Source organism: Hirundo rustica, chromosome 2 (assembly GCF_015227805.2).
Source record: "Hirundo rustica isolate bHirRus1 chromosome 2, bHirRus1.pri.v3, whole genome shotgun sequence".
Taxonomy (NCBI): Eukaryota; Metazoa; Chordata; class Aves; order Passeriformes; family Hirundinidae; genus Hirundo; species Hirundo rustica.
In genome coordinates, this window is record NC_053451.1 from 21,312,078 (window position 1) to 21,338,437 (window position 26,360).

Consider the following 26,360-nt stretch of genomic DNA (forward strand, 5'->3'; position numbering starts at 1 on the left):
TGCAGGGACTGTCTTACTCCTCTGAATTAAACATTGCATAATGAAACTGAGTTGCTCAGGGCTTATACACTGAGTAATAGCTGTACTGTTGCTTTGTTCCCACACAATTATACTCACTTTCTTTGTCAGTGGCTATAGAAAAATTTAGTCCATTTATTTAGATTTTGTCTTTGAGATGTCTGCTATTCCTAATGACTGCATTATTTGAAACTCCACATTCCACACCACCATGCCAATAACAGAAGTGCCATTTCTGGTTTGGGATGAAATTTTTGCTTCCAAGTGGTTTTATATAGACCCCCACATGTATCAAAACAGCTGAAGGTATTCTTCAGACAGTCAAGGGTAGGATCTCATGAATTTCCTTTTAATTTAAATATGTGTGCCCACTTTAGAGCAGTTCCTTTTACTGGCCTCTACAAACATAGCCAAAAACTGAGGGGAGCTATTGAGCCACTCACTATCTATCCTGAAGTTATAAAAAAAAAAATCCAAACCTGTAAATTATTTGGAAGATAAACTACAGAACAGAGAATAATCTCCCAAATTATTACACATAGGTACTTGGGAGTGCTGTAAGCACATTATGTTGGATTAATGTTAAGGGTCACCCAAGAAGGAAAGCTGCTGGGGTTCTATCCCTTAGTGTTCCTGTGCTTGGAGAGTCCTGCTGGCACTCTTGATCCCTGACGGTGTAAGATGAATACATTATTGGCCATGTAAAATCAGCTCATCACAGGAATTTGTCCTAATGGGCTAGCTTATGTTTTAAATTTGGTAAGTCGAACAACTGCAACTCTAAACTATGTGTAGTAGGGAAGAAGCATGTTCTCTGTAAAGTGTATCCTAGAAAACACACAGGAGACTAATTGCTAATATTCTATCCATACATGGGGATAACAGTGTTTCCGCAGTTTCAGGCACTGACTGTGTTCAGTTGGGCTTGTGATTAACTTCTGTGGGGAATACACAGTAGAGGGGCCCTTGGATCCTTACCTGAAAATGCATAATTTTGTGCTGTTTTGCATCTGGAAGGAAGGAAGTTCCAAATTTTGAGGTCAGCCATATTAACAAACCTCTCTAGATGTATTTTTAGTTCACTGAATGAAAGTCAGATTTGGCTGGTGAAGAATGTGTTTCCTTCTGCTAAGTGTGTTAGCTGATATTTTATTACAGAATGAAGTGTTTTCTTTCTCATTTTTCTTGCAACTGGCAAAGTGTAAAACTTCCAGTTTGTGCTTGGCCCCAGAGAAGACTTTCCCCTGCTTTCTCCTCAAATTTCTTTATGTAGCTTGTCAGTAGCTTTTATGATATTGTGGAAAAGTCAATGTTATTGTGAAGAAATGGAAAAATTGTTAATTTTTGTATAGATTCAAAGTAGCAGATGTTTGCTATTGTCTTCTCAAGAATGAAATTTAATTGCTACATGCTACTAGACTTTAGGATCGTCGAGGGAACATTATCTCACTATAAAAATAATTAAAACCTTCTTTCAGGGTAATGCACGTGTGGCTAATATAAATGTTGGCCACAGGCATTGCATCTGGGGATTTTATGATTGAAGGTATTTGTTGAGTGCCACGTTGTGATCTCATGTCTGTGGGTATAATTCCATTGACTTCAGTTGAAATTGTTCTGTTCTCATCTCTGAGATCACAGTTCCTAAAACCCAATTCCTAATATTTTTATTGTGTTCTATGCCCTTCTCTTAGGACATGAGAGCTTGTAAATGGAGCAAATTTTGAGTACATTGAGTTTTCACAATGGTGCTTTGAGCTGGGTTTATTTCAGTTATATGTAGAATTGTAAAGCCAGGGGGGCAAAGCAGAGCAGCAAGTTGGCCCTGGAGTATGTGTCTATTCTCTTGCAGAACCTACTGTTTTTAATGTGTGGACTCAAAGCCAGGAGGTTTTTTGTCCTCTGGTGGTGTACCTGTCACTTAAGATTCATGTATCCTAATAGCTTTTGAATAGAATTCCAGGTTTTTAGGAATTAAGTGTTTCTAGCACCAGAATAATACCCAGATATCAGTGGAGTACAGCTTGGCTAAATCAAGAGAATTTTTTTTATTAGCTGAATGTGAGACTTTGGCTGCATTAGATGCAATTGACCAAAAGCTGGTTTTCTTCCTTTCTAAGGTCCTAAAAAGTATGACTTTTTGGTACTGGAAAAGACAATTTTTTTTTTTTTTTTTTGCTAAAAACTGGTATCTATTGTAAAAGACCGAGTAGAGGCATGTCCAGTTTTCTAGAACTGTGATTGATTAAGTACATTAAAAAGTACATGCACCTCTTTGAGTTGCTGACATTATATAAGCACTGAGTGTTGTACTTTCAAAATTATTTCTTCCTTAGTTATTAATTTGCCTCTAAGGGAAGAAAACACAAAAATGTTGATCTCAGAGCACTGAGTATTCAGTAGTCCCCAACTGCTTGGAACAAATTGAGCATTCTGGGGTGGGCAGTGTGGGGGAGAGAAATACTTAGGGGAGATCACTGCATATCTGTCTAACCCTTTTCCTTGGAACAGTTGCTCTGTGATGTTTACCTGATATGGTTCTTCTGGTTTAAGTTGATCTCAAGGCCAGTTTGGTGGCAGGGGACCGATCGATCAATACAGGACTTGTGTTGCTTGCAGTGCAGTCCACACGAGCCTGTAACAGACAAGATGAATGGAGAACAATGCCAGCTGCCTTCATCTATGGGTCCTAAGGCTGCAGCTCAGACAGCTGAGGTCCCTGTGATTTAAGGCCTAGAGATAGATGTCCTTGAGGTCATCACTGTAGGAAAAAAAATGAAAATATTTGACTAAAAGAACGTGGCTTGTTGCAGTGATAGGTGTGAAATTCTGGGCCCATCATATTTATCTTCTGCTTTTTTTCGGTATTGTTGATGTTTCTAAAACCTTTTATTTCCCAGTTAATTTCCCCTGAATGTCTGCAGCATGTTAGAAGTATAAGCTTCAGTATTAGGGAATATTTAAAGGCATACACGTATTAAGGGGGAAACTCATGGGAGACTCATCTGTATGGGACAGACCTCAAAGTGGACAAAAGCTGAAATATTTTGACAGCTCACACAGGTTGTTCTCAGCAGAGCATGCACATAGGATGGGGACTTTCAGAAGTGCTCATGAGGAGTTTGATTTTCTGCCCCCTGAAATGTGTTGCTTGTTTTGGAGGTTTTTGTTGCTGTTTTTCTTCTACTGACTTCTCTGCGAGCGGATCTGAACCAAACTAATGGTTCAGATTCTAGTGTTTTAATGTAGTGGCCATGTTTCTTGAAGAACATTGGATACCTGCATCTCTAGTTCTCTCTATACCTTCACAGGTGTATGTGTGTGTGTGCACTGCAAGTGTGGACTTTCTTGTGGCCTGTTCCTCTTGTGCTCCCTCATTGGATCAAAGTACTGCTTTAACCCCAGCATGATTTCTATGTGGCGTTTGTGTTTTAAATTTCTCTGAATAAGTGGTTTTAATTCCTGCTAAATGTTGTTTACTTCCTGCCTATGAATAGTAAAACCTCAATGTCTGTTTTTCATATGCTGTCTCAGGAACTTCATGCGATCCTAAATGCAATGCCCTCGGGAACAGCAGATGAGGTCAGCCCTGCGGCTTACTTATCTTGGGCTTCAGCCCTTCCGCCCTTGTTCTTCAATAGTAACATTCTTGGTTGTAAGCCACTATTGAAAGGTGAAGATCCCATGGAGAACCCATACAGTCCACCTGGAGCTGATGGTGTCGCTCCGGGGGGGAAGGCCTTATTTGCAGAAGGGCAGCCATTGTCCTCAGGGGCATTTGGTAACTTCCTGCACTCTGAAGTAAGGGTGAAGAATTTTTTCCTTTGATGAGGATCAGATGGAATTTCAAATATATTCACCTCCCTTGGGTTGTATATTAACCTGTGTCTCCATCCTTGATCTATAGCATATTGACAGAACTGAAGGGTGACATGCAGTACTTTTAAGAGCATAATGGCTGAGCAAGCTCTGAGAGAGGAGGGCACTCAGCCACTCTTTGAAATGGTTGCTCATGTTTCTGTGCAAGATCTGCCTTGCTTTTTCTGATCGGTAACTTTTGAATTTTTTTTCTCATGTGGTGACTTCATTGTTCTCTATTTATTGCACATCTTAACTGTATTTTTAAAGAACTTGAGCTTATGCCAGCGTCAACATGTCGGAGCAGTTTGATGCAACTTAGGTAGCTTTAGGTCTGAGGTCATATGGAAAATGTTGCTTTAGGGACTAAAGTCTTAAATATTACACCAGCAGGAGTTTCCATAGAGATTTCAAGAGAACTGGGCAAGTAATTCTCTAGAGTTGACTGCAATAGCTTTTGTTATCTGCTTTATAAACTTTGGGATTAAATATAGTGAGTTTTTTGGAACAAGTATATTGGGGATGGGATAGAGGGATGAACTTGGCATGGAAGTTAACATTTTGCAGAATATTGATTCAACACAATGCTGAATAACACACGGCTTAAATTACATTATCACTAGGAGAATGTATTCTGATTCCACTTGCAATTAAAAATAGCAATGGTAATAAACAAAAGGCAATCTATTTTTCCAGCTAATCCCCATGTTTGTGCTCCCCTATTTTTTCTCTTGAATACTTTTCTCATGGTTGGTTGGCAGATTTCAGATACCAGTTGGAAGGAAGTAACTGACTCTGTTTTAGAAGTGATCCTGCACTGTATCTTGTCTGCAGATAACTGACTCCCTCCATAACAGCAGAACTCTTAGTTTCTTGGCACATCCATTAAGAGCAGTCGTGCTTCCAAATGCTTTGCTCTTTATTGAGTGTTTGAAAGACCTGCTCCCAGTCTGGATGAGTGAGGAGCAGCCTTGCTTGGGACAGGTTTGTATCCACAAGTTTCCTCCAATCAGGCTGTGGGTACCTCTCAAAGTATCTGCCCTTTCTGGATGGGCAAGTCAAAGGAATTGTTACCCTGTGCCATATTGGCTGTACGCATTTCTCTGCCCACTGCCTTGGGGCCTCACCTCACTCTGGACCTGAATTTCAAAGAAGTATAAAAATTAGGAAGTCTAATATGTCATGAAAATATACTTCTGGATACAGAAAATATCTAACTTCATGTTCTTTCCCGGTGTTCAGCATATTCCAGATCCCAATGGAGTGTTTTCATCATCCACATGTTTTAGCTTTTTGAACTCTTGCATAGGGGGATAAGGTGGAGGCAGCGATGCTGGGTTTGGATTGACTGTGGTAGTGAAAAGCATGTCCTGAACGCTTCTTCTAAAGTGTCACTGTTGTCTTGTGGTTGGCTCTACACAGTCAGGTGAAGTGTGAATGACATCAGCTCCTTCGGTGTTTTCCCCTGAAGGGAATGGCTGAGCTGTTCAGGCAGTCTCTGCTGGGACCCCCCAGCTGCACATATGCCCTGCTAAGGCACCATTTGGAGGATGTTGATGGACTGTAGTCAGGATCATTGTGTAATGTAGGTAGGAATGATAATCCCTCTCAGTCCAAAAAGTGCAAGTGCAATTGAGTGCACTCGTTAAGCCGGAATCCATTGCTCTCCGTGCTGATTCACAGTGGGAGCTGACATGAACTATCAAGGAGGGATTAGCGTGCACAGCATGCTGTGGTTAAGAGCTTGTGCCACTTGGTCAGACCACGGCATGAAACTGCGGTGAGTGTTGAGTTGCTAATGTCTCCTCAGGTTACTCGACTTGGGTTTGTGTGCAAACAGAGCAAGGTGGGTGATTGGCAGGCTGGCTTCAGAGCCAGGGCTTGTAGAGCACTGCTGAAGAACAGGCCTGAAATATCACCACTTCCAGTCCCTCACTAACAGGAGCAACTACACTGAAGCCTTACTGAGGAGGGAGATCTGGTCTGGATTTAAATTGATGTTTTAAAAATACTTTGCTGCTTTTTTCTTTCATATAGATTCCCATGTACTGGTGAGCTAACAAGGCTCTCCCTGCTAAAAAAAAGTTTGTGTTTTGTTGAACTTCTCACTCAGGAGTTTCATGTTGCTATGCATGGAGAGTTTTTTTAGAAAGAGATGTTTCAGCCTAGCCTTTCTCTATGTCAAACGTCAGCCTTTTCAAAATCTCATATTACTGGGGAGAGGTGTTCTCCCGTTCCCTTGCCTCCCACACATGTTTTTCTGGCCCACTTTTTCTCACATAAGAGATCTGACTGGCTCAGGGGATCCCTGTAGCCCCTGTTCACTGACTGTATGACCCAGCCTTGGCAGAGCAATTTTGCTGAAATGGTTTTCCCATTGCATGCTGTGGAAGAGGCGCTGTGCCCCTGTAAGTCCTGCATCACAGAATGCTCTGAGTTGGAGAGGACCCACAAGGATCATCGAGTCCAACTCTTATGTGGATGGCCTGTATGGGGATCAAACCCCCAGCCTGGGTGTTCTTAGCACCGTGCTCTGACCAGGTGAGCTCATCTGTGAGAACTGGCAATTAATGCGTGTTCATCCCAAATTCTTAAAAGGAGAGGTGGCTGTTGACTCAGGGAATGTGAAAGCAACAGAAAACCAGGGATGAGAGATTCAACTCAGACCCTTGCCTGATTGCCTATTACAAGTTTCACAGATGTGTAGGGCCTGTTGTATTTTGGTCTCTTCTTTAGACCTCAGGCGTCAGCTCTTTGTTTCTGTTGCATGTCCCAGCCACAGATGAAGGCAAGCGAATCAAACTGTGCTTAAGTAACCAGATCAAAACAATCTTAGGAGATTACGATGAAGGATCTGTTCCTGAAGCTTTTATTTATGCTGGAGTCTTTGTGGAGGGAAGGATGCAATTGTGCTAGTACATTATTGTTGAATATCTGAGCTCCCCCTCCCTGTTGCTGGCTCTCAATTACTTTGTTATTGCCAATTCACTGACCTCTCCTTTGCTGATTGAGCAAGACCAGGTTGAAGGTCTGTCATGTCAGCACCTGGGAAACTAGAAAACAAATGGAATAATTCCTATGGAAGGATCTATAGATAGGGATTGAGTGGAGAGGGTTGGAGTACATAGTGCAATCATAAAACTTTTTAAAAATAATTTTTAAAAAAGACATGTTAGAATTCTATCAGTATTGGTAATTTCGACTTGTGAAAAATAACAGAGTTCCAGGGGGGGAAGAAAGGAAGCTATCTGTGGGGTGGAGAGAAGATGGTGGCATTAGGTAGCAAGATTTGATGCAGTTGGGGTAGGTGGACAGAGCTCTAGGGAGTCCACAGCCCTCCTGCCACACTGTGTTAGTTTCTGGGGCAAGGAAAATTCAAGAGAAAATGTGTCGCAGCTCAGTTCTCACTGATGAGACCCTCTGGGCGTGTCTGAGTCTCCTGTCCTCAGTTCTGCGCTTCCTGTACTGTTACCACTGCTGCTTTTGTGGGCAACGTGTGTGATAATGTGCCTGCCCAGGATTGAACTCCGTAAGTGTGCATATCTGGTCTGGCACAACTCTTTTAGCCTGGAAATTCATGCATCCCTTTGTACTGAGGCTGCATCCTCACATAGTGAGCTGGGGTGGGAAATAGTTTCCCCTCGCATTATTACGCCAGTGGGGAAGTTTTATGTGGCGTGGTAAGGTTTGTACAAGCACCGTCTTCCTGCTGTGGTTTTTGCTGGCCAAAAAGGTCACTGCCTGCTTCCTCCAGCTGGCTGCAGATCTCCCAGGTGAGTGGCTTGCTTGTGCTCAGTGACTGCCCTGGATCATCACGAGCAGGGTGAGCAGTAAACAGCCTGGGTAAAGGGCCGTTGCCAGGCTGCTTTGTGCAGCTGAACTGTGTGAGCAGCTAAAGGGGCATGACTTGAGTAAGGGTGATGATGGGCTCAGTCTTCCCCTTTCCTCTTTTATTTAAGCAGCCACAGCCAGTGCTGACTGGGGATATGTCATCATAATTACCAATAGATACTTGTGCCCTGAAATACAGACCTTGAAAAAGTAAAGTTAGCTACCCCAAGACAGATGCAATGGCTCTACTCTGGTGCTTATTTAAGTATGGATGCTGTTCTGTTTTTGAATGTACATGCATGCAAAGTGTTTGAAAAGAGGCTTAGAAACAAACAGGATTTCTTACCACACCCTGTCATTGGCTTTTTTCTCTATTTAATTTGGAAAATACAATATCTGCTTTTATAAAGATCCTTGCTGCACTAGCAAATGTGTGTCACCCACCAGTTTCCTCCCTCCTGATCCAATGCTGGGAAAGATTTAGAAGAAAGAATGGAATAAATCATTCAAATGGCCATGTTTTGCAGTGCCTGCCTAGCCAGATGAGTAGTTCTCTGAGCACTGAGTCGAACATGCATACTTGCCAATGAATTTGTGTTGAGTGGTTGACTGTGAGTCTCAATGGATACTTTTCCCATGGTTGAGGAATTTGCTGGGATGCTCCCCTCTCTCTGGGACTGCACATGCCAACCTCGCCTTTCACAAAGATAATTATAGAATCGCTTTCCTGCCCGTTTTCACAAAACTTGTAAGAACTTGCAGGAATTTGCTTTCTGCAGCTTTTTGTCAAATCTTGGCTCAATGTCTGTGGGCCAAGACACAAGCTCTGGGATCAACACACAGACATAGACATACACACAGACGTATTGTGGTTGTTGTATATAAATCCTGATTCCCTAAGAAGCAAAGAAAAGGGGATGTGCAGTGGGAACCGCATTGTGGGCTCTGTGTGGGACAAGGAATCACCAAGAGTGTCCTGAGAAACAGGGATTTTGCACATACAAAGCTGGGGATAGGAGTACAGCATCTTCTCTTTCCCTGCCTGTTTGAGCTTCCCTGCTTATGTGCCACCAGGACTATAGGGGATGCTTGGTGGCTTTTTCTTTTATAATGTAACTTGTAACCCAAGTTCAGCACAGTGGGCACTTGGAGAAACAACCTTAGAAGTAGTAAGAGACAGGGAGGATTTGCCCTATTTAACCACAAAGATCTTTCAGAAATAAGAGAAATATGGTACTATTTCTAGTAACCCTAAGAGAAATATGGTAACTGCAAGCATAAAGACACAGGATTTTAGATGAACAAAGGGTATTCAAAGGTATGTTTCCCACTCCATGAAAATAATGAGCAGTTACATGTAACACTTCCCAAGTGTGGGAAAAGCATAGTTCAGTCTTGCATATTCAGCATGTGAAAAGTAACGAGATGTAGAGACACATAAATAAGCAGAAAAGCCACACATGGGCTTGCAGATGTTTGACCACATCAGTAAGATTTGCATACTGTTCCTGGTGTTGCCATTTAACTTGGCCTGTGATTTGGGAAAAATCATCTTCCCGTTCTGTGCTCTGGCATATCTGCTTTCACTAGAGGCTGTGGCTGCCCTCTGAAATCTCAGTCTACTCTTCTGTAGAAAAGTTGGCTTTTGTTTCTGATGAGCTTTGTAGTATTTTTTCCAGTATGTATTCAGAAGGTGCTGGGGAAAGGACTGTATTTTGTAGTTGCAGGACATAGTTTGAGTATCCTGGGTTTTATCAGGTTCTCAATCTCAGACTTAAACCCAAAATGAAGAACTAAGGGTTTAACTTTAAGGGTTTTAGCTCATGGTATAGGATGAGTTGGGACACCAAACAAACTTTTCAGATATGGAGGTCAACCTGAGGAACAGGAGAACAGTGAGGCATGGAAGTGCAGTGGTGTTTCTCAGAAACAGCCTTGCTGTCAGCACCATGGCTTGTGTCATGCTGTTAAGAAACAGCACCTCAGCGTCTGAAATGGAGCTTAAGTTAACAGGAAGGCCTTAGATGGCTTTCACCTTGAGCATGGGATCTGCTTTCATGATGATATTCATGTGTATGGCAGTTATAGGATGAGAGGTTTATGGGCATGTGATAATTTAGTCTGTTATTTGCTGATAGGCTCACCTCCCTTTGTGTACATGAACCTTAAAGGGAGACAATAGAATCATGTTGGCATTTGCTTTAGCTGAGGGAAATAATAGTATTCTTTCCTATCTCTTCAGCTGCTCAGCAGTTCTTGTGAGAAATTCCACTTCTGAGGCTAAAATTTTCCTGCACAGACCAACATTTATTTATTTTTGGCTTTTCTGAGAATAGGTTTCAGCCACACTTCAGTAATGAGAGAAGAATGAAATGAGATTTTCTTTGTCCCCAGAAATGTTGGTTTTACACATCCTTTCAGCTGAGTGGGTGAAGCTGTAAAATCGGGATGTGACAGTGATGCTCCAGAATTCTCCAGGGGCGTTTGCGCTTGGCTTCATGGTTTCGTGCAGTTTTTTGTGGCTGATACAGAGCCGATGAAGCAGACTTTTCCAGTTCCTTTTTTCTGAAGCACACAGCTAAGGAAAGATTGACTACAGAAGCATCTGCAGCTAATTTAGCAGTGTAATCCAGTGAAGGATATTGCTGCAAATTGCTACAGAGACCTGGCATGGTTGGTGGCCAGGCCAGAGAAGAATCCTTTGCGTGGCTGTCAAAATCAAGGTGCCTCAGTCTCTTGTGTTCGTATTTAAACTGGACAAGAGGCAGCACTTTTCTAGAGTTTTCCAGTGGTCTGAAATGGCAGATAATTTATCAACAGTGAGGTGGTGTTTCTCCTTCCCCTTTTCCTTGGTCACCCCCAGGAAGCTTTTTGATTGAGGAAAGGTAATTAGTAGAGCAGAGTATTTTGCCAACCACATTTAATGTCATGACAGCCGAGTCCTCAGCACTTTCCTCAAGCACCTCACAGTCCAAATGGGCAATTGAAAATTGTTTCCTGGTCAAAGTCATGTCCAAACTGATGAGAAGAGGAGAGTACAGAGAGTAGCTGATGTTGAAGAGAAATGTGAGGGTTGTTTTTTGTTTTATTTTTGTTCTTAAGCTCTTTCCAAGAAAAGACTTGGCTGCCATTGCTGCTCTGATTTTTCTTCTTATCTCATTCCTTCTCTTCTGCTGGCCCATGGCTGAGTGATGGAATATGGCCCCTCTTGCATTATTCCTGTCTCTTTTCACAGTTCTCATATGTCTTTCTATTTCCTTCCTAATTTTTGTCATGATGTTTAAACAAAAACAAAAAAAACCCCAAAATTCTTTGATGGCACCACATGGGCAGAAAAATGTCTGGAGGATCATGTCATTCAGTCTACACAATGCTTGGATCTCAGCCATTCTCTGACTTCATTGCTTACATGACCTCTAAATACTTATTTTTGAAATGGGTTTATAAATTGCTACAATTCATTAAAAGACCCCTGAAAAATGTGACTTTTTCCAAACACATGCAGAATGGTAGTTGGTTTTAACAAAAACAAGACAACAAAAAAAGCAAACAACTTGTTTCATTTTACATGAAGTATCAGATCTATGCAAACCTATACATTGTTTTATTCTTTAAATCTGGTGGGTAGAAGCTGAATGACCAATATGTATTCAGAATGACCATAACCTTGGCAGCAGCTCTGAACTCCTGTATCAACATTTCTCACGTGAAATGCAACCATAATTTTCTTTCAACAGCCACATTTTGGGGGGTTTATTTTCTTTTGGTTTTTAATGTATTCCCCTTGTGCTTTTGCTTGGACGAATACTGTCTTGCGTGATTAAAATCTAACTCTCTTACTAGTGTATATTTAAATTGTTTTGTCCTGTATAAACAGGCAGATCTTGGCTCCAACCCTACACTACTATGTGAGACATCAGCTCCTTAAGACGTCTGGTTAATTGAGAATCAGTTATTGGGAACTAATTGTCATTGCCTTGTGATGAAGGCTTAGTGAAAGTATCTTAATAGAAATACATAGGTGACTGTAAAGGTCAAGCCCAGATATGAGTGTGGGGAAGGCTATAGGCTAAAGCTAATTTGTTGAGATATAAATCCTTATCCAGCCTTCCTCTCTTGCAATGATAAACAGTCAAAGTACCTTCATAAATATTTGCCAAGTAAATATATGTGAGTAGGTTTGCCTTGTGGAATTTGAATATGGATGTATAATACATTTCAATTTTCTTGTTGGAAATCTTTTTTTTTTTTTCCTAGTACTTCATACCAGGACTTATGCTACAAAGCTTGTCAGCCTGCTCCAAGAGGCATAAAGAGCCCTGTCAAACACAAATTTATGACAGATTTTTATTTGCCATGGCTGAAGCTATGTGGCAAGTATGGCAACGTCAAAAGTGCAATATTTGAGGAGGTAAATGGCTTAATCTGCTAATCTTGCTTTCTAAACAGTACCTGAGAGTACAGATGACTTGCTTTGCCAAAATCAGGCTTTAGGAAAAGAAAATTTGACATCTTGTTTTGATGGTGTAAGTGGGTGAGGGTAATACTGTTCAGCCAGGGTGTTTCATTATAATCACCAATTTAAAAAATAACATAACACTGGAGAATATGTTAATACACTAGCATGATCCAAATCCAGCTTTCATTGGCGAGCCCAACTGTAAAATGAGCATGATTTTTGAAGTTAATACTCCTTTACCACACAGTGCCTCCAATAACATGGAGCATTTCTCTTGCTTTAATCACCACTTACTGCACTCTTACTGGTCATTAGTTCTCTAGATTAATGACACAAACATGGATTTATTAGTGCTGTAAACCTGTGGAAAACTAGTGGGTCAAGTTAGTGTCTTTTTCATAACAACAACTGATGTGCTTTTATTAGTCTGAACATGGTGTGTCACTTGCTACAGTAAAAATGACTGAACCATTTCAGGTTGCTTTCATTGCTTGCTTGTAACCTTTTGAATTGTAGAAAACTCTCCCACTTGCTAGCAAAGTCTCAGTTCCTGATTTAGGGGATCAAAAGCTGTTTGAAATTCACTTTTTACCCCAGAATGAAATGTTTTTATTTAAAAATAGCACTTCTTCACATGTGACATTGACACAGTAGAGACCCCTGAGTTCCCTGAGAGGGTAAGACATGTGTGCCTTAATGTGACTGTTCATAAACCAACTTACTGCTGGACTGCAGCCTGCAATGCAAAACTGCTCTAAGAAACACGTTTCTGATGCAAAATTAGCTACAGTAGTTAGTGCTCTTTGGATTTTAAGGAATTAATCTACCTGTCGAACCATGTTTTTGTGATGCACCAGTCTGTGCCATGTCTACACAACCATTAAGACATCTTTGGGATGATTAGAGATTTCAAAAGCTCTGTAAGTCCATAAAAATCCATTTCTACCCTCTTTTTGTGTAATTTGCCATTGAGTTCATTAGGGTCACTCCTAAGAAGGGCTGATGAATATGAATCTTACCTGCTACCCCCTATAAACCAATTCTTAAGTTCAGGGTTAGATATTGTTTCTCAGTTTGGTTGTCTTTCAGTAGCAATGAACTATTTTATTTAGTTTAGCAACTGTGTGGTATCTCTTGTCTGTAACACTCCACAGCTGATGAAGAGAACCATAGAAATTGTTGAACCTTAGAACCAAGAACATGAAGGATTTCTCAGAGGTACTTTTTTAAGGAATTGAGTACGGTAGTTTTCTTTAGTGTCCATTCCTGTGCTCTGAGAAGTGTGCTGCCGTATCTTCCACTGGCTGCAAAATCTGGGCATCTCTGGTTGGTCTGATAAAGACAGTCCTTGCGTACCCCATCCAAAAAAACTCAAGTGGATGGGCTGTTGGGGCAGGTCCTTGTGTGAGAGAGGGTGGCACAGTCATTTTGTGAGCAGAAGATAAAGAAAGGAGTGTGCTGCTCCTGGGCATGCAGAGCTATGGAGAGGCATATGAACCCCTGGCAGTTGCTTTGATAGTGCGCAGGGAAAAGCAGAGGGGAAGGATGCTGAATCCTTAGGAAATATTTCTTCTTAATACATACATAGATTCAATTTCCTTGTGCTGAGCTGGACACAGCTGGTATTCCTCCAGACGCTGAGGAAGCTGGGCGTCAGCACTGTCTGCTTCAGATAAGATTAATAATGTATAGATTCATGGGGAATGGAGCCTAATCTGTTGAGATGCCACAGCAAGCACTCCTAGTGAGGAGGAGCAGCTGCCTGCTTTGGGCCTCCGGAGAGGAGCGGCAGGAACCGAGACAGATTGGGATTGGCTTCTGTTTGTTCTGCAGGCAAGTTGCTCACACCTTGCAGCAGACTGTTGAATGCAGCACAGATCTATGGATGTGTGATCATGTCCAATTCCTGGCTCTGTACACTTCAAAACTCTCCTAGAAAAATGACCCCACAACTGAACACAAAAAGTACAGCAGAAGGAACTTTTTTTCACCCTTGAATAGCAGGCTGCAAGTGTGCTTAGTGAAATACAGGCTAACACAAATCTTGACCAACAAACCAGAACAGCAGCACTTTTTTGAATTAGAATCCTCTGCAGTCACTTCTGCTTCCCATTTTCAATTTGGAAATTGAGAACTATTTGGTCTCTTGAATGCTTTCTGTGTTGTACAGGTTGGAGGCTTTTGACCTATCTCTTCTCCACCTCTCTTGGGCTCCCGTCTGAGGTCCTGGCTGTGATCTGCCCAAGCTTGCAGTTTTGAAGCAGTTTGTAGGGTCAGCCCAAGGTGAAGTGCACCGTGTTAGTTACCTTTCCACATCCTCGGATGCAATTAAAAGATACGGAATGAGTGAGGAATAGAAAATTAGGATGGGGATTCTTGATCACTGGAGACTGCAGCATGTAAGTGCTGGTGGTATCACACATTCCTGGTGCTTAACCTGAGGCAGGGAGAGCAATAGCAGCTGTTCCTTTCCTGCTGGCTTGAACACGGTGTAAGTGGTGGTGTGCCCAGTGGGTGTTAAATACATCACTCAAGTTCTTCTGAAACCTGAACTAAATACTCAGTTGGTTGCCCAGTGTGGAAAAAAAAATAAATAAAATGGCTGAGACTTGCAAATCTGTGCAGAGACTGCCTCTATAAATATAAAAGTCAGGTTCTGTGCCCTGTTCTGCAGTAATAATTTGATGCTTTTTCCTTTTTGAGGTTTTCAGTCCAAGCTCTTGAAGCATTGGTTTCACAAACAATTACTGCTAAGCATGAATGACTGCTTTCCAGCCTGGAAAAACTTTACATGCTCCAGAAAATGCCATTGCATTTACCCAATTCTGTGATTATTTACTGAAACAAATTATTACTATAACTGCTGGGGTAATGACAGCTGTAAAATACAATATCTGTAGCACTTTTAGGTTAGCAGAAGCAAACAAAATAATGAACTAGGTGCCTTGCTAGAGATGTGAGCATAGGTCTGTACCTCACCTGTTGCCAGAGGAAATCCATTATCATTCTCTTAAATCAGATTTATTTCATTGTTCCTGCACAGAAGTGAGATGTACTTTTTTATCCTGCACGCACCAGTTTCACCCTGGGAAAACTAATCTAATTCATACTTTATTTTAATTGGGTTGGGTTTTGTCAGCTTTATGAATGCACTGGGGTAAAGGACGTGTGAATTTACTTCTCTTTCTTTCCCCCAGCCTCTTCCGTGCCTGTCTTTTTGAAAAATGTAGGTAACAGCAGTAACAGCTGTCAGAGTTGGGCTGCATTTGGCCTGGTGGTGTAGCAGGGAGGGACTTGGTACCCCTTCACAGGGGTAGGAGCTGCCAGGAGCAGGTGTTTCCCCCGCTGTGTGGCAGTGCCTCTAGCAGGGACCATGACTGCCCAGCGCCTGAGCAGGGGGTGCAGAAGAGTTGGGTTTTGCAGAAAACAAAGCATTTTCTACATGACAAGAAGGAGGAATGTTCTGGCTCAGAATCAGAGCTCCACATCTCTTGCCCTCATTCCCTTTCCTGCCACCACTGCCACTGGCTTCAGTGGCATGTGCTGGCTGCCTTTCTCTTGGGTTTAGCCATGTCTGCTTGAATATTGCCTTCAGGGGTTTTCCTGATCCTTTCACACTGTCTGGATCTTTTTCTGGTTTTTACATCCCTCTTGGAGGAAGATTTGGCATCAACTACTGCTGCTGGATGGGGACAGTACGCAGCCACCTCTGCAGGTCGCGTTTAACTGATGCTGGGACTGCATCAGTGTCTGGGTAGAAGCAGGGAGAGCACTGGGCAATTTAACATTTTCATTCCCATACAGCAGCAAAACACTGGTGAATTCATGATGCAGAGGAGAATGCACAGGAAAATTTATGTGCTTTTTGAACTTAAAGATATAAATGACATCATCTTATGGGTCCTATGATGTATTAACTCAAAACTTGCTTATTTTGGGATCTGGTTCTTCGTTTGTCATGTATTTCTGTGATTTTTTGTCAGGCCTTAGGCATGACTCCCATGAGCCTGGATTATACAGAAAATGTATATGACACTGCACCATGTGTTGAACCCTGGACATCCTGCTTTTTATCTTGTCAGGATATCTCACATTATTATGCTAGTTCAGTGCTGAGCTTTTTAACCAAATGCTACTGTGGCTCATCTTTATTATAATAGAGACCTATTTAAAATTAAAATGCTTTATCAATATGAAACCCCCCCCCTTCTTTTGTAATTAGGAATGTTTTTGTGCTTTTAATTAATACCAGTGTTGAAGAGGTATTTGGTTTCTGATGCTGTATTCAGCATTCCACAGCCACAAGATTTTAGTGATACATAGTTGAAATGTCTTTTGAAAGCCTCCATAATAAAAATAGAAGAGAAATTAGATTACCTCTGAGACTTAAAAGAACTGTTGAAGAATTTATTAGAGCAATGTTAAAGTATGCTATAAAATGAGTCATGTTAGTCTCCAAATTGATCTGGGATATCTGGGGATTCAGAGTGCTGTACTACTTGGATTAATTAAAATGTAGTCAGCTGAAACCTTCACTATAATCAAAATTGTTCCCCAGGGTTATACCTTCATTGCGGTCCTGGTGTAGCCTTCCAGTCCTGACCATTGCTGAGCTAAGTAATTAGTTCAGTTTAAAACAAAAACCAAAGGATAAAGTGACCATGACAGTACTTAATGTATTGTTTGGGGTTTTTTGTTGCTATGCTGGGCTCTGATATCATTAATTGTAGATGGCCATTCTTTCTGCTCCCAAAGACAAACAGTGAGAGACGAAGTATCTCTGATGTGAGGGTTATGCAGTTTCCCATATTGGAAGACATGGAATAATTTACAATTGCTGTTTTCTGTAACTTTGGCTAAGGTGCTGATCTCCCCATGCAGATATGCTGCCTGTCTTGTCCCTGTTGTGCTGTGGGTAGTGCTCTGCTACAGGAGTTTCCTTATCAGCAGTCCTGCAGTAAATCAACAAGGTGGAGACTGCATTTCCCAGCAGGGTCTCGAAGGAAGGACTCACATCATGTGAATTCGTAAGGATATCAGAGGACATCTGCCTTATGAGGCTGTCTCCAGAGTCCAGACTTCAGGACCTAGATAAAGCACTGCTTCTGTCTCTCCCACCCCATGTATATTCTGGCCCCAGCTTTGCAGAGTCTGTCAGCAGTTCGTCCTTGAGCTGGATGCAGTAGTGAAACCCTCTGGATAAGGCTAACCCTTATCTTTCTCTTGTGTCCTGTCAGGGGCACTCTCCCAGAAGCTGCTGAATAGCAAAGACATGACAAAGAAGCCTTTGATAGTGGCTGTCAGTAGTGGAACCTGAAGATTGTAACTCAGAATCAAAATGTATCCGACTGAGTTGTGGCTCTCACAGAGTGATCCCCAAGTTTGTTCTTCATGATAATGAACTGAATGCAACTGGTTTGGATTCCCAAAAAGACTTTTAAAAACACTTTCACATTTTAAAGTGTTAAAGAAAGGGATTTCATGTCCCTTCTGTCACAATATAAAAAACAACTATAATATTCTCCTATAACACTTCCAGAATCCCATAGGCCTTTACATATGTTATTTAGGCTCCAACAAACCCCATTAAGGAATATTTCTGCATCTTTTTTTTTTTTTTTTTTCTTTCTTTCTTTCTCTGGGGTAAAGACAAACTGAGGTGGAAGAAGTGCTTGTGGTTTGCTAAAGGCTAAGCAGCCCCTCTCATTGAGTCCTTCTCAATGAATGCTCCCAATCTCTTTAGTATAACAAAGCACATACATGCCCTGACTTCCATCCGAGTAAATCCTCTAGAACTCTCCTCTAACCACATGAACTGGGCATTTACTCAAAGGAAGCACAGCGTATTCACTCATCTATGCAGTACATCATCGACAATTGTAAAATATAATATTAACTACTTAGTATTCAGCATAGCTTTGCACTTTCAAGGATAAAAATGTCTTCAGTGTTAGCAGTTCTATTTAAGTGACGCATCACAGAGAGGTGAGTAGGGAAGAGTCTAGTTGTGCCTTCTGCAGTGATCACTCCATACCCTGCACTCTTTGATGAAGCCTGGCATCTCTTCCTTTTGTTTCAGTGTCAAGGAGCAAACTTGATGGGAAACCTGCCTTGTATGTTTGTGACAGGGAAGTCTAAAACGGAGGAATATCCAGTCTCCCAAAGAGATTTGTGAAATTCTTTGCCCACATAAGGAGCCAGTCTCTGGGAAGACTCAATAAACCTATAATTAGACTGCGTGCTGTCCACCTCAGACAGCTGGAAATCAGATGAAAATTCGTGTGAGAAGGAACAAAAGCTCTGGTTTTCCCCCTTCAAGAGCTTCAAGTTGCGAAAAAGGTCATATAATTTCAACCTCTTGGTGTCTACTTGTCTGTGTTGAGAAACTCCGCTGCAGCCTGGTTCTCTCTCCTTCTCAGTGGGTTGGCGCTGGTGAGTGGGTGAATGCGCAGCAGGGAATGTGCAGCCCCTTGGCTTGGCTGGGTGCGAGGGACTGCACAGCAACAGCAGGTGCTCGAGCGCACGAGCCCTGACACATCATCTCAACCCTTCATTTTTCTCATATACTGACAAGCTCATCCTGTACAGTCTCACTTTCTTCCCAAGTGGGACTTCCTCGCTGCCCCCCTCTTTTAGGCAGGTGTTGTGAGGGGGGGTGTGCATCAAGTTGTACTGGATGACATCTCTAAGCGTTGTGTTAGCAGAAGAGAATGCAGTGACAGGAAGAGTGGCTGCTGCTCATCTGCTATTTAAATTGAGTGTTCTTAAAGACCGACAAGGTGCTATAAAATGCCTATTTTTACTGTACTTTGTACATGATTTTGAAATTGTTTCTTTAGGGAGAGCATTAAATTATTTGACATCCATTTAGAGATTTATTTTCTTTTTCATCCTTCATTCTCATATTCACCCACAATATTGTTAGTGGTCAAGAAAAGTGTGTGAGGACTGTGCTAAAATACAACCATGTTGTAAATACTGATCTTTGGTTTTTTTGCAATGTTACCTGTGCTAGGGATTGGACCCTGTTCTGTTGAAGTGAATGCCTGTAGATCAGATTGGTATGCTAAAAAACTAGTTATGAGTGAAAAGTGAAAGTTCACTTCCAAGAATTTCGTCTAACAGGACTATGTTTCGTTTTATGTAAAATTGTAATTTACTGTTTCGCAGCTGTCTATATGCACTTTCACTCTGGTGTTTGAGACAGAAGAACTCAAGTGTTGTTGGATTACTTTTTGTGGCATTTTAGCATCAGTAGTGGTCACTGAATTTGCTTCAATTGAAAAAATTTAGGCTTTTGTAATGGAGGATAAGAAATTTGTATCAGTTTTATATAATCCCAGTTTTAACTGTTTCTGCCTGCTTAGCTTAATGCCACATTGTATAGGTGGGATTGTCATTGGGAATTGTTTTGATGTTGACAGCCTTCATCTTCTCACATGGATGGGTTGTATACCCATCCTAAATAATCACCAAAGTAAGGACTGAGAGCCAGAAAATTGTTCTGACTCTGGCCACAAATTGTCTGGCTGAGAAGCAGGGCACTGGATGTAGCAGACTGTGATCTGCCTGCAGTATTCCTGAGTTCAGAGGTGGCACTTGCAGCTGCCAAGCAGTGTGGTGCTGCAGGCCTGAAGAGTACCTCACTGTTCCAGTGGCTTTCTTGTCCCTTGCCTTACTGTGCTTAGTTGCGTGCATGAAGATTTTTGTGCTTTGAGTAGACAACAGTCAATTTGCCACAGTTAAAAGTAATACTCACGTAATGCAAAACGTGAAAACCAGTGTTGGAGATCTTTCTGTCAGGCCCAACACTTATATCAGACTGAAAGAAAATGCAGATGATGGGTCTGTTCCTCTCCTCAGGACAGACTGTTTTCTGCAATGAGATATCCCTCTACCAGCAGGGCACCCTATGGAAAAGTTGTGTTTTTTCCTTCCCGTTTTTGAGAGATGGATTTGTGAAAGCAGGTCAGACAAAGGTTGGGGTTATGTGCCTGGTTGTATGAACTTTGCTTTTTTTCCCTGTCCTTATTACAAGTACGTCTCAGGGGAAAGTACTGTTTAGCAGAATGACTGTAATTATTTCATTAACTGTTCAATTAATTGTAGCTGTGGGATTTTTCTATGTCTGTAAGTATCTCTCTTTTCTATACAGCATATATTGGCATATCATCATCCATCCATTCCTGGAAAGTATATTCAGAAGTTGTGGCAATAGTCACTAAAGGTTTTGAAAGAAAATTTCAGTGCAGGATTTAAGGCAGAGCTCCTTCAGCAGTTGTAGGCACCTGTTTTCATGCCAAATTCTGTGTTCCTCCCTTACGCAGAGCTGTACCCAAGTTCTCACAGAGTAACTCCCAAGTGCCACCCTTACCCTTCTCACACTCTTCCAAGCCCCTTTTGGGTGTCCCTGCCTGGATGCCGGCTGCAGCACCAGCTCTGCATTGACGGTGGTGGATGGAGGTGAGTCTTGGCTCCTGCAGGATGACTGCAGAGCCGTGTAGCATCGGTGCTGTGCCACCTGGCAGGACCTCTTGTTAAAGGTCCTTGTTTCAGTATGAGGTGAGGTATGCTTTGACTCTCCCCAAAATCCCAGCTTGTTTCTGTCTGTTCAGCTTGGCAGGGAGGGAGAAAAATCCCAGGGTTGCCTGTTGTTTGGTTGCACCAGAAGAAAGCCCCCAAGGCAGAAGGTAAATACAGTGAGTAGTGCGGGGCATCTGACTGCTGGTGGGACTTATCCCCCCGGTGCTGTTTGGATTTACCCATCTGGCTCTGGCCCTGCTTACACCTGTCAGCTGAGGGGGACAGTGCCAAAGCAAGGAGTGAGTGAATGTCCTCTTGGAGCTTTGCCTGGCCAGTTGGCAGCATACATCATCAGGCAAGCCTTCCCTTCCTCCTCCTGCACGGCCTTGGACATGTCATTCAATATGTATGGCCATGCCCTTCCACCACAGGGAAGGGAGGTGAGTTTCAGCCTTATCAGCCCCACTAACAGAAATGAAGGGTTTCAGTCTTTATTTCTTACATGAAAGGAGAAAAAAATAAATTTCCTCCTTTTTTTTTTTAATTTTTTTTTTTTTTTCCACTTCCATGATGGTCTCCACTAGAATGGACATATTGTGCCCATTGGAGACCACACCGTAGCAAGACAAAGCTAGCTCATGGAATTTTTTTAATGGAGTTTTATGAGGAGAGAATAGGAAGAGGAAGAACCCACCAAGTGGGATTGGCCCTAGAGACAGGTTAGAAGCAGGCTGAGGTTTGTCTACCTTAGAATATGAGTCCTGTTCACTCAGATGTGCTTCTTTCTAGCTTTTTCTGGTAATGCCATGCTCATATTCATTATCATACTGCCGTTTTCCAGGGCTGTCATCCTGTCATCCCTGTGTCAACAAACCTCCCACCAGTTTGGGTGACAGACACATTTTAGGCTCAGCTCCTGTGGGGAGGGTGTGATGACCCTTCCTTCAAAACAAGCCAGCCCCTGTCTGCCACTGTGATGCAGCAGTGTTCCTGTCCCTCTGCCGGGGGGGTGTTTGGAATGCGGCATTAGTAATCTCAGTCACATCACTGCTGCTTTTTTTAAGCCAACCCTACATCCCTGATGTCTTTAATATTGATGGGGGAGTAAGTAATATGTTCTGACAAAGGGAGACTAGTACCACAGAGTGTCACAAAAACTAAGTCAATTCATTAAGCAATAACTTTAGGCAAAACCTGAACATTTAAAATTCATAAAGACGTATTTTTCCCCTTTTCTATTAGTGTTTAACTGCTGTTTCTAAAAGATTCTTCAGATCTTACAATGCACTAGATGCTTTTACACTGGGATGCCTTTTACTTGCTGATAAATTTGATAAAAGCATTTGCAGTACTTCAGTAACCCTCCTTTAACAGCCTCTTCTTCAAGTTCTCACAATATCAACCTTCTGGTTGAATCTGAGTTATCACATGCAACACAGCCCAAGCTGGTTCCATGACATGATACCATAATTTTCATTTGTTAAAGAGTGTTAGGACTGCTAGGAAGGTATTTGGTGTGAAATGGATGGTGTTTATTACTTCTGTCAAATAAACTTAAAATTCAAGACTCCAAGTATAAATTACTAAGCAAAATCAGAAGCAAAGAATGAGAAAATCTTATACGTGGTTGAAAGTAAGCAAAATGAGAAGTTTTTTCAGCAGGTAAGACTTTCACCAACTTAGAATGTTTTACAACCTGATGCACAGCATTATTTGATGAGCAGCTGTTTTAAGAAAAGACAGCTTGAAATAAGTGCAGGAATTCACCCAGTCACCTTAGCTGAATGCACAATGACTTGGTGACCTCTCGTGCTCTTTGCTTACTTTTAATCCAGAATCCATCTGCCTTTCTTCATCTGCCTCTGCTAAGGCTTTTACACAGTGATTATGTTGTGAAGAATGTTTTGGTGCTGTCCCATCAGCGTTTGGACCTTTGGATCAAGTGGACCTTCTGACCCAATTTTTTCATGTTACCATTCCTGTGGCCTTGCCGTGGTCATGTTGCATTAGAAAGTGTGTGTGTGTGCCAGTGCTAAATCCATGGCTCCGGAGTGTCTTTACATGACAACATTCTCCTCGTGCTGGATCCACACTACAGTATCACGATGCCCATGTGACCTGCAGTGTGTTAGGATCTCCTTACAGACAGGTATGCAGTGATGTATTCTGTCCAGGTTTTGGGTTTTGTTTTTTTTTTCTTAAGAATCACAACAGTTTAAAATGGTGCTGAGGAAAATTGTTGAGCCATATGTGTTTTTAAAAAGAGGAGCAGTGCTGAACCAGTGTATAGCATACAGTGGAAAGGAAACCAAATACAGTATGATCTGTAATACTACCTCTACTCTGGAGCTGAGCAACTTCTTCAGAACTATACAAGGATTTAAGCACGTGTTCTTTTTTTTTTTTTTTTTTTTTTTTTTTTTTTTTTTAAACTTGTATCTGTGCCATTTACAGCAAGCCCTATATCACAAACTTGCTGCCATGCTTGCTCATATTGTGCAAAATAATGTGGCTGAAACATCACTCAGCACATCTAAATGCATGCCTGTATATGTAATCGATGTGCCCATAGCCACACATTCAGGATTCTCTCATTTTCAGAATGATACAGTCTACTGGCATGGCTGTGTGCTTTTTAAAGTAATTTGAGCAGGTAAAAATCAGATAGTGTTTATTCTGCTGCACATGCTGATACCCATTTTATTTTCTCATTTCTTATAGACAGTGCTAATGAGAATTGATATTTTTACGTGAAATATTTCATTATCCAAAAATGTCACCCTTAATGCTGACATGCAGAACTGGTGTAGCAGAAGAAGCATATCTGATCCAAATCATCAATTGCTCTGTAATTACAATGACAATACAAAAATGAAGCAGCCTTACCTTAGCTCAGGAGTGTCTTTTTGCTCTATCCCAGGCAGTTTCCTCTCCTTATTCAACTGAAAAGGGAAAATCCACTTAAATAAAAAAAAGATAAGGACTAGAAGAGCGAGGGATTTAAGGAGTTCTCATCTGAACTGCTGATCCACTTGTTTTTAGCAAATTGCAAAAAAACCTAGATCCAGCAGTAGCTCAGAGCGACTTTCCTATCCTCGTGTGTTCTGTGGGCTGAGAATCTGCAAGAATAAACCTGAGACGGTGCTGCAAGAGAGAGACAGCGGGGGGGACCTTGGCACGGAGTTGGACCAAACTCTAAATATAGCCCAACCCACTTTCTGTGCAATTCTCTTCATACTCTGAAGGCAGATGACCTTGTCGGAAAACTGACCTCTCGGTATGTCCCCCTCTTAGGAGAGAGGATCTAAGGGAACAGGACTGCAGCATAAAGGACAGAAAAGCAATCCGCCATCTGCTTGCAGCAAATGAATTTAGGTATGAGCTCTTATTTTCCTGGTAGTTAGAACTGATTGACTCATAATGTGCTTTATTTGATCATTTAAACAAATGAGCTGCTTGTCAGTTCACAAAGGGCCTGTGCAGATGAGATTGCATTGTAATAGTCTTAAATAGAGAGCACTGACATAGATGACAAGCCCGATGCCTTTCCTCCTCTCAAAAACCTTAATGCATCAGTGTGCAGTGTTGCCCTAAATGTTTCTGACTATGAAAAATTATCCCTCATTTCACTTGCTCTTACAATAAATAAGACTTTTTGGAAAAGTGAGTTAAATCCGCAAATGTGTATTCTACTACCGTATAAATTTGAGGTGTTAGGATAGCTTTAAAAGGGGATGAGAACCTGCAATATCAAAGATCAAACTGCAGAGAAATGTGAAGTATATGCAGAGGAGGAGGAAGCAAACCCTTGTGCCTTAGATAGGGAACTGGTTTTCAACAGATGTTTTATAATCTGGGGAATTTGCCACTCTAACTGTGTGGCAACATGTCAGGGTATTTGTTCTTAGCCTGAAGGAGAGTTTAACTTGATAGGAGTCAACCCGATACTCTGTCAAATGGAGACCTGATACTTCTATGTCATATGAAGGCTTCTAAATAAAAAAAAGCTGCAGAAATCAGAGCAGCTCAAAATGTCAGCTCTCATGTTCTGTGTAAAGATGGGCAGGAGAGTTGGGATAGAAGACTGTTTGCAGCGTTGTTCTTCAGTGGGATATATGATTTGGTGGTGACATCTATGTGAGTGTATGCTACATTTTATGCATGTGTACAGTTTTCCATGTTCGGAGAAAATCTGAGAAAAATCAGGACTGTGATAAGTGCATACTACAGATGTCTGCAAAATATCCATGAGCCAAAAAGGTGGGAATGCTATCAGTAGTCAGTAAAATGGCAATGTGTTGCTGTGAACAATAATTTGTGCTGTTAAGTTTTTGTGAAGTGTGCAATATATCCTTTTTAATTGCAGCCTACTATTTTTGGCAAGTTCCACTGTGTAATTTTATCATGATCTATAGACCTGAAGTGCATGGGATCAGCCAGACTCTGTGTTACCCTCACAGCAAGAACTGCAGCTGTGAGCCGCAGCTGCCTCCCAATGCAGAGAGCAGGAAAAAAGCACGAATCATTGGCTGTATTAAGGGAGATGTCACATCTGGGACCATGCTACATTCCTGGCTAAAACTCGCTCATAGTCAGACCTAGGCTAGACCCCACCCATTAAGTAGTTTTATGGATTTCTCCAAGTTCATCTTTCCTCCCAGTTTACCTATTTCTTCCCCGTTAACAAGAATAAATGTTTGTCAGAAGTCAATATTGTAACAAGTGAAGAATGCTGCTGTTTGATTTAGAAGAGGACCTGAAAAAGGAACAAGTCCACCTCTAGATAGGTGTTTATTGAATAGCATCGTGTAAATAGTGAAATTCTGAATGTACAGGTCACCAGCATCACTAAACATGGAGAGCATTTTGCTGTCTGTGCCCCAGGGTGATCCCCTCATGAGAGCCACACCAACCCTTCCAGTTCCAGCTCCACAGTGCCACTGCCAATTCTACCCCTCTCTAGTGCCAGGATATTGGATTCACCACAGATCCCTTCGTTCAGACTAGGAAGGTGATGAAGATAAAGGAGGGAATATATACTCCTCCCCAGCATAAGGAGTATACTTTTCACCCTCTTTTTCACCAGCTTTTCACCCTCTGCAGCAAACAGAGGCTTCTATACATGATGGATGGGTAGTTCTTAGAAAAAGAATTTATCACAGTGCTTGTTGGGTCTTAAAGTACAGGCATAGTCATACTTCATCAGGACCTGGGCCATGCACTTCTCCCATAGGAATATTGTGGAGAAGGAGGGATTTCTTGTTATACAAATAATACACTGGTTGGCTTTGGACAGGGAGTTAATCTTTGGGGAGGCTTTTATAGAGTGGTGCTGTTCATGTGTACAGGGCTCTAAATGTTGCATGACCACCCCCAGTGATGCAAACTTCCGGGAAGAAGGGGAAAAGTCTTTAAAAGTGGTTGTATGTGTTCATCAAGATGGATGCAAAAGTGTTTTGTTTGACAGCTGTTGTACACTCAGGTTTTCTTTAGGATGACTTTACCTTGAAGAGGAAAATGCAATAGGGAGTCTGGCCCTCATTTGTGTCTAGCTCTTCCTGAGCTCTTAACTTGTGTTTTCCTTATGATTCTGAATGTTTTTTTCTGCTTTTTTGTTGACAATTTTTGACTGCCCAGCTTTTTTTGGTAGCATTTCCTCTGGAGTGAGTTG

At 41.8% G+C, this 26,360-nt stretch overlaps 2 protein-coding genes across 9 annotated transcripts in view; one reads left to right on the forward strand and one right to left on the reverse strand.

Moving 5' to 3' along the window:
- The window catches only part of FILIP1L (filamin A interacting protein 1 like), a 188,514-nt gene extending 164,721 nt beyond the window's left edge, over positions 1-23,793 (reverse strand). The window contains exons 1-2 of the mRNA XM_040089027.2: positions 23,576-23,793; positions 2,548-2,653 (exon numbers count right to left, since the gene is read on the reverse strand). The gene's annotated coding sequence lies outside the window, so the exon portion shown is untranslated. The remainder of the gene's footprint in view (positions 1-2,547; positions 2,654-23,575) is intronic.
- The window catches only part of CMSS1 (cms1 ribosomal small subunit homolog), a 222,888-nt gene that overhangs the window by 166,733 nt on the left and 29,795 nt on the right, over positions 1-26,360 (forward strand). The window contains exon 1 of one of the 8 annotated variants that reach the window (XM_040089154.1): positions 23,927-24,064. The exons of 6 other annotated variants lie outside the window; for them this stretch is intronic. In XM_040089154.1, coding sequence (XP_039945088.1) covers positions 24,055-24,064 — 10 coding nt within the window. In that variant the 5' untranslated portion in view covers positions 23,927-24,054. Of the gene's footprint in view, positions 1-23,926; positions 24,065-24,921; positions 24,950-26,360 lie in introns of those variants that run through there. One more of the 8 variants, XM_040089152.1, reaches the window with a different exon arrangement.